This window comes from Notolabrus celidotus, chromosome 8 (genome assembly GCF_009762535.1).
Source record: "Notolabrus celidotus isolate fNotCel1 chromosome 8, fNotCel1.pri, whole genome shotgun sequence".
NCBI classification, from domain to species: Eukaryota; Metazoa; Chordata; class Actinopteri; order Labriformes; family Labridae; genus Notolabrus; species Notolabrus celidotus.
In genome coordinates, this window is record NC_048279.1 from 19,637,487 (window position 1) to 19,648,568 (window position 11,082).

General features: G+C 36.6%; 2 protein-coding genes across 2 annotated transcripts; both read right to left on the minus strand.

The window, feature by feature from the left end:
- Window positions 1-293: 293 nt before the first annotated feature.
- med19a (mediator complex subunit 19a) lies at window positions 294-5,464 on the minus strand. The gene is made up of 6 exons (XM_034690150.1): window positions 5,082-5,464; window positions 4,572-4,694; window positions 2,634-2,767; window positions 2,343-2,439; window positions 2,164-2,258; window positions 294-717 (listed from the first exon to the last, which is right to left on the minus strand). The coding sequence occupies exons 1-6, from the start codon at window positions 5,299-5,301 to the stop codon at window positions 652-654; spliced, it is 735 nt and encodes a 244-aa protein (XP_034546041.1). The 5' UTR covers window positions 5,302-5,464; the 3' UTR covers window positions 294-651.
- A 789-nt stretch (window positions 5,465-6,253) lies between these two features.
- si:dkey-6i22.5 (polyamine-modulated factor 1) lies at window positions 6,254-9,793 on the minus strand. Its single transcript, XM_034690032.1, has 5 exons — window positions 9,476-9,793; window positions 7,789-7,894; window positions 7,557-7,657; window positions 7,206-7,401; window positions 6,254-6,407 (listed from the first exon to the last, which is right to left on the minus strand). The coding sequence occupies exons 1-5, from the start codon at window positions 9,700-9,702 to the stop codon at window positions 6,342-6,344; spliced, it is 696 nt and encodes a 231-aa protein (XP_034545923.1). The 5' UTR covers window positions 9,703-9,793; the 3' UTR covers window positions 6,254-6,341.
- Between the last annotated feature and the right edge of the window lie 1,289 nt (window positions 9,794-11,082).

Sequence of the window (11,082 nt, forward strand, 5' to 3'; positions counted from 1 at the left end):
TTGGTCCAACTTCTTTGGCCTTGTTTTATTGCCTGTATTAATATTATACATGTTTTGCCCATGGGAATGAAACGTTGTTGTGTCATGCTAAGTATACATCTTATTTCCTGCTTTGAATCAATATATCCTGATAGTGCATTTGATAAACAAATAAATATTTGAATGCAAACATGTTGTCTAAGTGGTATGATTGTCAGGTGAGTTAAGCAGGTTTTGAGCTTCATATCTAATAAGTAAAGATCTAGTAATTTTAAAGAAAAGCTGCCACAGATGGCCTACCACAGAAACAGGAGCAAAGATAATAACCAAAGTTTATTTAATTTTGGCATTATGGTCAAAAGATATTACAACAGATTCAAAGAGGGACTTACATACAGTGTCTGCTTGTAGTCGTTCATAACACCACGCAGCTCAACAGCAGCTTTCTGCCTTTTACACTGTTCTGTAACATTTCTGATATCACACATCCACTGAGTCACTGCCTCTGTCACTCTCACACAAATCATATATCCTTTTGCATCAGGTATTTTAACCCCTCTCCTATTAAAACATACTGCCAGTAATACAATTATCTGGAAAACACACATCCTCTTACAAAATGCACAGACACACGCACATTCAAACACAGGTGTACACACAGTGGGCTCCTGTCTATCTGAGGCTGTTGCTGTTGGGTTGTGATCCAGCGAGGCCGGGGTGGTCGGGACTGTGACGGTTCTGGAGAGGGAAAAAGAGAACTCATTAGTTTAGACTTCAACACGTACAGTGGATATCAAAAGTTTACACACCCTTGTTGAAATGCCTAATTTTGTGATGTAAAAAATTGTGAGCCAGATAAATCATATCAGAACTTTTTCACCTTTAATCTTTTAGGGGGAAGAATAAAACATAAAAAATAAAAATAATGTAAAGCAATGTCACCACTTTCCGTTATGTCCATTTCACTATTCTGCTATAAATTTCTACATGATGTTTTTTCCCCTCCAAAATGACAGCATATCAGATCAAGAACTGTTACAGGCAAATGTCTGATAAACATTTTGTGACGATGTATAAAATAATGCAGTTTCATATTGCTTCAGGCATAAATACCAGTCATGTTCTACATTGTATAGTACAACCAAGCGGCAACCTCCGGTCTCAAACTATGAAGCCCATGTGGAAGTGTTATAAACTGCAGTTCATCAAGAATCCTCTTGAGGCTGGCTGCAGAAATACCGGAAACCACATAGACACCAATTAAAAAGAGACGATCTTTGCAGCATTAATAAACATGTTTACAGCCTGGTTCAAAAAACGGCTTGGCTCTATGTAGCTAATCTCTCTATCTGCACACACTGTACGGGGGGTGAATTTTTTCTCACGTGACGGTTCATAGGATATTAAGATTACGAGTTTTTGCCCAAATAAGGACATGACTGACTTGACTCCCGGTCGGGAACACATAGCTGTTGACTAAGAGGCTCAAACTCCGCCTCCTTATGTCACACTCTGCATAGTTGAGTTCCGCATTTCCAATATGGCTGCCGCCGTGGATTGGCTTCAAAACAGTGCTCAGGAACAGATGGGTGACATCACGGATACTACATCCATATTTTATAAATATTAAATGGTTTTCCAATGAATGCAAGAAAAATTGCATATTGTATACACTGCAAGCTGCTTGCTCGCTTATCATCGACAGTGGCTGATGAAAAAATGATATTGGTTGGTAGTTGAAAAAAGATGGTTCAGTGCATTCCTCCTAATCTCATGATGATAACAGTGATTTCATTGATTTGCTCATTATAACTAGGCCACCAAACATCAAAACTCACATCTTGTTCCACTCAAAAGTCAAAAATAAAGACACCAACAATTACTGTACCACATTACTCACAGCATCAAGAAGCACGTGGACAGAGTATGAAAACTAGGCCACAGAATACAGGGCTTACATTCTTCTTGTGCTAAAAGACACAGTTTGAATGTGATGACACTGCTGGCAAGTTAGGTTTTCAGTTCACCTGCAAGCTTGGAGCATGTCCACCCTCTGCTGGCCATAATGTGATCATTGCAGCAAGGAGTTGACTTAAAAAACTTGGATGGAGTAAGGGTCACTGATGCATTGGCAACCATAATAGTCCTAAATTGAATGACTAGAGTTCAAGTAGATACTCCTACCTTCTTCTTTTTCTTGTCTTTCTTTTTTTTCTTGCGGTCAGGATCATCGTCTCTCTTTTTCTTCTTCTTCTTGGGATCAGAGTCTGATGGAGTTTCTGTGGGATCAAAATGAATCAGGTCAGCAGTCTGAAAATATGCCAAAAAGCTTTGGAGTTTTGTACCTATTGTTAATATCAAACCTTGTGGTAATGGATCCTGTGGTCGGTGGTGTTTGTGCTTGTGTTTGCTCTTCTTCTTTGGAGGCTGTATGTGCATCAGTCTGTACTGTTCTGGGAGCTGTAAAAAAACAACAACGATAAGCATGTATACAAGTCTTCAACTGATCAAAATCTTAAGTAAATCAAGGATACAGGGTCTAGCCGCCCTGAATAATCTACTGTTTATAATTGAATTAATTAGTTTCAACATACTTTAAATGTGTGTTATTTTAAACCTTATTTTTATAGAAGTGTTATGAGTTTAGTTTGTACCGGTCCTGTGTGTAGTCTGAAGCCTGTGAGCAGAGCACCAGTCAGAGGGCTGAAAGAGTTCCCACACACTGGAGGCTTATCGATCAGCGAGCGCAACGAGCTGCCGTCCTGAGTGCCTGGACAGTCAATCATACCTGAAGCACAAAACACACAAGACATGTTGGAATGAGTCAAGAATAGTGATGATGGAGATCAAAATGCAGGTGATGTAAGGGCACAAGGGTGAGCCCTGGACGCAGTGCTAAAGATGCAACACAGCAAGTTCAAAGCCAAACATTTTCATCATGTTTCCTTATGCTAATGTTTATTTGCCATTATAGGGAATCAAATCAAAGGAATGAAGAACACAAATGGACCCATGGCCTACTCTGACATTATATGTTACATCTACATACGTCTCACTATCTCCAGGAGGTAGATGTGGTGTGGTTCTTTGGATGTCTGCCCCATAAGAAATCAGGTATGTCGCAAAACTTCAAACCTACTGCAACACATCCGCTCATTTCAGCTTGTCACCTTCATCTAAGTCATTGTTTCATCTGTAGGTTTTGAAGTGGCAGCTAGTACTCTAATGGAACAGCACATATTCTATAAATGGTAGGGTTTTCTGCAGATGTGCTTGTGTTGATGAGTCATTGGGCAAGGGACAGACATATGAGTAGTTAACTGTGGGCAGATTTGACCAGAGTTCCGACCTTCAAGGATAAGAGCTTCACTGATTCGTGCATTTTGGAGCTGTAGTAAAGTTCAGAAGGTTTGGCTTGAAATAGAGCATTGGTTGTCTGAGGTTTTGGGAGTGGAAATTAATTTTAATATTTATATTTGAATCTTTTCAAGAAGTCTCACATTTAAGAGTCACATATCCACAAAGCTGGGTTATTTTTTTTTCCTCCATTGTATTTAAGAAAGTTATTTTAAAACACTGGACTGCTGCATATCCTCCCTCACTTAAACACTGGAGTAACGAACTGAGATCATTAGCCTTTGAAAAGAACAAAATATTTCATTTTGAAAACATATGGGGTAAAGTATTACACACACTAAGTTCATAGGTTTAAGTGAGAGTAGTGCAAAATTTGATTTGTGATCAAAGATTTTTTGGAATTTCGATCAATTTTTTTTATTTTCTAACAGCTAACATTTATTCAAAGATAAAAAATTATGAAATTATAGAGGTCGAGCTTGTCCGGGTGCGGAGTGAGTTAATATCTGTATATCATAGACTGTATAATCGATGGACGTAGTATCAGTGACATCACCCATCTGTTCCTGAGAGCTGTTTTGAAGCCAATCGATGGCGGCAGCCATATTGGAAATGCGGAACTCAACCAGGCAGAGTGTGACATAAAGAGGCAGAGTTTGGGCCTCCTAGCCAACAGCTATGTGTTCCCGACCAAGAGTCAAGTCAGTCATGTCCTTATTTGTGCAAAAACTTGTAATCTTAATATCCTATGAACCGCCACGTTAGAAAAAATTTCACCCCCCGTACAGTGTGTGCCGATAGAGAGATTAGCTACGTAGAGCCAAGCCGTTTTTTGAACCAGGCTGTAAACATGTTTATTAATGCTGCAAAGATCATCTTTTTTAAATTGGTGTCTATGTGGTTTCCGGTGTTTCTGCAGCCAGCCTCAAGCGGATTCTCGATGAACTGCAGTTTATAACACTTCTGCATGGGCTTCATCGTGAAAGACCGGAGTTTGCCGCTTGATGTATATGTCCTTATTTTTTATTTGATTTTCGCTGTTCTTTTTGTGCATCTTATTTTATGTTTGTTTGGTTTTTTTTGTGTTACTGTTAATTGAATTGCCCCTTGTGTTTTATTGTTTATTTGTTTTGGTGTCATGTGTATAAGGTTAAATGTGAATAAAAAACAATTGCCAAAGAACAATGCCTGTGCATGGATCACTTTTTCAGATTCCAATATAATAAGGTACCAACCTGGTAACTCTGGCAGAAAGTTGCTGAGCTTCTCCTTCACCTTTTTCCCACAGAATTTGTTGTAGGCGTGCTCCAGGTTGTAATGCGTGATGAGGTTGGTGTTCCCCGTTAACTCGTTTCCCACTGAATGCACACAGACAGAACAGATTGACATACTAATACTTCATTTCAGACAAGATGTGTCAAAACCATAACATTGATATTTCATCAGAAATACGGCCAAATTGACATTTCAAACCAGTACTAACGATCAGGCCAAGGTTGTTCATGACTTTGATGTATGTTACATAAAATCAATATAACTGAGTTAACACATGCAATTCATTTATGTATGATATAACAGAAGAGTCCTACCACAGCCCGAAAGCTGTAGGTAGCATACTCAGTGTTTGAAGCACTTAGCAGTGTAAACAAACTGCTTAGCAAATTTACTACCAGCTCATTTCTGTATTATATTTCATATGTACATGCATATATATGTAAAGCACAGCAAATTCTTTAAAACAGTACCAGGAAGCTCCCGCAGTAAGTAAAAGGGTTCATTCATGGCTGCGGGCTTCCGTAGAGCAGGCCCCTCATCCCCGAGCTGTGGTGGCAGCTGTCCCCCCATGGAGGACTGATTCTGCGGCAGAGGCGGCGGAGGTTTCCCCGGTCCGAAACCAAGAGACGACGAGCCGGGCGGTCCCTGAGTTTCATTTTGTCCAAACATAGTTGAAAACATTTCCGTCATAACTATCACGAATAATACATCTAAATACAAAGAAAATGCCGGTTTCTTCGAGCTTCTGGCCCGTTGGTGCTCACTACGAATCTGTCCACTGTCAACAACTCGAGGCTTCACTTCTTTGTGGCATTATTTTCATGGCTCAGGTACCGTAATACCACGAGGAAACACGCACACTACCACAATGAACTGTATATGATGACACGTGATTTTGTTCAGCAATAATTATTTTTTATTCTCAAGATATCGTGTTATGTATAACAATGTACAGTGAAAAAATATACAATTACAATGAAATTAGTTAATATATATCAATATGGGGAGCCGTTTCTAAAGTTGTGCACACTGAAAATAACAGCAACATTTCTCCACATTTAGCTCCAAAACATCATAAAGATGTAGAGTGACTTTTTAAATGTCAATTTTTTTTAATCACATTTAGAGGAATATTTGTGATCTTCTTCACATTTAAGTTTCTTGTGAAAAATATTTTAAGTTAAAATTTTGTTTAATCCAAATACTAAGTATAAATCTAAACGTTACATATAAATCTAAATGTTCAACGATAAATCTAAATGTTAAATCTAAATGTTCAATATAAATATAAATGTAAGTATAAATATAAATGTTAAATGTTGCTCTGCGATCCTAAATATTTAGCTGATATGCAAATTCACGCTGCCGCATATCAGCTAAATATTTAGGATGGTGGAGCAACATTTTACATTTATATTTATCGTTGAACATTTATATTTATATTTAACATTTATATTTATATTTAACATTTATATTTATATTTAACATTTATATTTATATTTAACATTTATATTTAACAACGATTTTAACTTCATATATTTTTCACAACAAAATTAAATGTGAAGATCACAAATATTGCTCTAAACGTGATTTAAAAAAAAGTGACTTTTAAAAATTCAGTCTACGTTTTATGAAGTTTTGGAGCTAAATGTGGAGAAATGTTGCTTTTATTTTCAGTGTGCACAATTTTACAAACTGCGCCCCATATATCAAGGTCAAATAACTGAAGATCACACATCAAAGACATCAGCAGGGCAGAGAGAAGATGCCAGCTTTTCAAACTTTGTGACCCATGCCTGAGAGTTGAAAGGAAAAAGAAACAAACAAAAAATAGAGAGAAATTAAAAGTCAAGTCAGACATGTCAAACGTCATTATTTTGTAAGGAAATTAAACTCAAAAATTGTTGTTCATTCTAAAAAAATATGAAAGCAACTTCAGATAAATTGTTCAGTTATGCAACTTGTAAATTCACAGGTCCACTCTTACTCAACTCCTCAAACTTTATTTCTTCATCCTCCTAAATGTTTCACCTGTAGAAGTCAATTCTTAATACGTTTCAGGGGCAGCAAATTCTGGAATATTTATTCTATTGTGTTTATCTTTAAAATGTAATAAAGGATGCTTGAAAAAACTTTTAACCACTGTTACTTTATTCTACTCATTATGCTCAACCTCATATTCATAAATAGGTATTCTTACACATCATATTCATATTTTGTACTTTTGAATTATGTTGATGTAATAACTGTATTTAAATTATCTTTTAAGTTTTTTTAATCTTATGTTATTTTATTTTTAGTATCAACTATTGTCTTTACATGTGCCAATTTACTATTTTTTAATTATTTTTTTATATTAGAACACTATTTGGGTGGAGGCTTCAAATAAGATCTCTGAGTTTTCTGCCTCTTCCTGCACAGAATATTATTTATCTGTGCTCTTTTTTTGTGTGTATTTTCTTTTAATTGTTCAAATAAATAAACATAAACAATTTAACACTAAAACTACACATTTATTTTTGTATGTATGATTTAGAACTTGTGTCATAAATAAAAAGATGTACTAGGAATGCACAAAATAGTTTTTCTCTCACCTTCCACTCCTCAACAGCGGTACAAATTTGATGTTCAGTCTGAGCGACACTCTCTCTGCCAGCCTGAACTTTTTGTGCGAGGGCAGCATTCTCAGCCCGAATCTTTTTCAGCTCCAGCCGCATGTAGGCTTCTTGCTTTTGATAGTATGGCACCAAAAAGCTGCAAAAGTCCTGCTCAGGAATGCCACTTGGCCGCCTTATAGAACAGAAGCAGAAGTTAAAAGGATTAAAATGATGCGTTTCATTTTATGGTATCAATGACATAGAAACTGAGCACTACAGTCAAAATGTTGCAGTTTAACCACGACAACATTCAGCTGAATATATTATAATGCTGTTCAGTTTACTGACCATGCAGGGTCTGGGTTGTTTTTGGCAGCCTTCTCCAGTTCGTCCAGCTCATTCAGTTTGAACTCTAAATTGCCTTCTTCAATCAACCTGCTGATGTCCTCCTTCACAAACACAGACACACACTCATGTTAACAAGTTTAAAAAAGACATACAGGCCACTGAATACTGCGTTCAAATCTATAATACAAACAAGGTATTTTTTATGTTTTTTTTCACACAGAGAGTTGCCCACCTTTATGGCTCCTTGTAACTCCTCTATGAACTGTTTGTGAATGCTCTCCATTCTCTGAGGGTTCTTTTGATAAAGTGGACGAAACGTGCTGGCGAATCTGTTAAAACTGTAAGTGAACACAATGTCAACCAAGTGTACAGAAAGTGTGGCTTCACTTTAAATGCAGAACCCATACAAACTACTGCAGAGTACTGAAATAATAATGAGTGAGTTTATTCAAGATGGACAGAAACAAAATGTAACAGTTTTAATGACACATAAAGTCATTGTTTAAGAGAAATGCTGGAGGTTTCCCGTTTACAGCCTCTCAAATGTTTTAAATTGCTGATTTTTTTTCAGTCATACCAATTTAAACAGGACATATTTAGGTACTGCATTATTACATAGGCAAGACAAGCAACTGAACTTGTGTACTTGGAAATTTCACTAATTTCTCAAGTTTAAAATGCGCAACATTCTATTGATTTGTTTTTTAAAAACGTATTGAAACTTAACATTTTACTGATATTTTGAGAAGGACAAACCAAAAGCCTACCCTTAATTTTAATCGGGACAAGCAGACCTTTTTAACAGACCCTGGGCTCTCTTCATGACAGGTGTGTTCGTGAATCATCACAATCATGACAATTATTTTACACAAACTGTGACAGAATCTTAATGTATACCTCATCTGTATCACCAGGTTAGCCTGGCAGAGTTTAACCATTCAGATCACAACTATCCTCTACTTGTCCCAAGGTGTGGCTCTCGAGCTATTTCAGAAACATTATACTGTAAGGTACGGTGGCCCTGAAGGACAAAACAAATTTACAAAAGATGAAACACTTTTACAAAGTTGGAGACAAATTTACATTTTGGAAAACATTTTTTACATTTTATAAAACAAAATTACATCAGCAAAACCCTTTTACCATGGCCAAAACAAATTTACATTTAAAAAAAACAAATTTACAAAAGATGAAACACTTTTACAAAGTTGGAGAGAATTTTACAAAAGACGGAACACTTTTACCGTTGAGTCTGACTCCTTTTAGTCTGACTCCGTTTGGCCTGAGGCAATGTGGTCTGAGGTCGTCTCATCTGAATTCTGACACATGATGAAGGTTTTGCGGAGATATGACAGAGCTTTTCCGAGACATGATGCTTTTTCATCTGAGGTCTGTGACCTCTCTCTGAGACCAGAGGATGTCCTAATATGTAAACCATGTCACTCTGTTTGGTTTCTCTCCATCAAAACAAGTTAAATGACCCCTCACACCATCACTTAGGGATTACTTCCGATATTTGGTACATTCCCTTTCCATAAAAATGAAATGTTAATTTGTTTCAGAAATGGTAAAAGTGCTGTTGTTTGTAAATTTGTCTCCAACTTTGTAAAAGTGTTTCATCTTTTGTAAATTTGTTTTTTCTTAAATTTTAAATTTGTTTTGTCCTTGGTAAAAGTGTTTTGCTGATGTAATGTTGTTTTATAAAATGTAAAAATGTTTTCCAAAATGTAAATTTGTCTCCAACTTTGTAAAAGTGTTTCATCTTTTGTAAATTTGTTTTGTCCTTCAGGGCCACCGTAGTAAGTCATAGAGTATCAATACAAAATTAGCTAAGACCTTGGCTACTGCATATATATATATATATATATCATTCTTAAGTTTTGAGGATGTATTCATCCTAAAGATAAGCAACACGTTACCTGACATATTGGATGAATCTTTCAAGACTTTTCTGCATCACTTTGTCGAACAATTTCAACCGGTTAAACTTCGCTTCTGGCTCCTCCGACGGTTTACACGATGAGCCAGAGTTTGACATCTGTGAGGAAACTTCTTCTGTAGCATCTTTAGTCTGGTTTTCAGAAGAATCCTTAAGACCTACGTTGTGGACAGTTTCCTTTCGTGTTGCTATTTCGCTTTCCTCCATGTTCGACCTCGTCTGTTTACGTTTCGCAATGCCCGCCAAATGTAAAGCGAGTCGCTGGGCTTCTTCTTCTTCTTGGGTTTAATGGCGGATCGCAAAACGTTTTTAGGTGCATACCGCCACCTACTGTACAAGAGCGTGTCTCATCATGTATTTACGTAAATATTCAACCTGTTCCCCAAAGTCCTGCCAGTCTCCACTCGTGCCCTGCTGCACTAACACCACCCCCGTTAAGCCTAAGTAAACTGTGCTTATTAATATCCAGTGTCGGGCAAAGTACACAGCTTCATTACTTTAGTCAAAGTATAGATACTCCATGACAAATATTACTCCATTACAAGTGAAAGTTGTTCAGTCAAATTGTTACTAGAGTTAAATTACTGAAGTACTTGCTTTTAAAAATACTTAATTATTCAAAGTACTTTTTAAAATCGCTCTAAACGTTGTATTTTCACAAAGCATGAGTGCATTCAAGAATACATAAGAGTACATTCTGTTACATTATGTTTATTTAGAAACCATGACTTGAAATCTCTAAAAACTTTACCATGGAATAAAAACAGAAACTAAGTTACTCCAAGCACAGACAACTTAGTTTGAAATGTTCATCTGGAATGAAACAAATGTTACATAGCTCAACACACTTTCTCAGGTTGGACAGTGAATTTTTGTGACTTAACAGTCATCAAACACTACCAGAGGAGATTTAGTCATAGATATTATCAGTGGTGGACAGTAACAAAGTAAATTTACTTAATTACATTTTTTGAGTATCTGTACTTTACTTGAGTATTATTTTTTGGGGGGTACTTATTACTTTTACTCCACTACATTCAGAAGACAATTATTGTACTTTTTACTCCACTACATTTCTATCAGTGCTCTAGTTACTCACTACTTTAGCTTTGAAGTCAGCTCATGAATTTCCTTCTCTTTTCTGAAATCTGATCCCTAAGACAGTAAAATGTGTTTGTGTAGTTCTGTTTGTCTCATTTGTTTAGTCGTACCTGTATATCGTGCCTCTCCACAGTTGAACGTGGAGCAAACACAGAGCATGTTTCACTCAGATCAGGCAGTTCATTTAGAGGTGGTAATGAAGGCTATAATTCTCCACCTGAGTATCCATGGTCATATCTTCAGCCCGTGTTAGAAGTTTTTGAAATGAAGAATGATACGTATTATTTCAAATGTTCTCCTTGTTTCCCACTCTGCCCAAACATACAAAAATTCACTGTCCAACCTGAGAAAGCGTGTTGAGCTCACATTTGTTTAATTCCAGATGAACATTTCAAACTAAGTTGTCTGTGCTTGGAGTAATTTAGTTTCTGTTTTTATTCCATGGTATAGTTTCTTGAGATTTCAAGTAATGGTTTCTAAATAAAC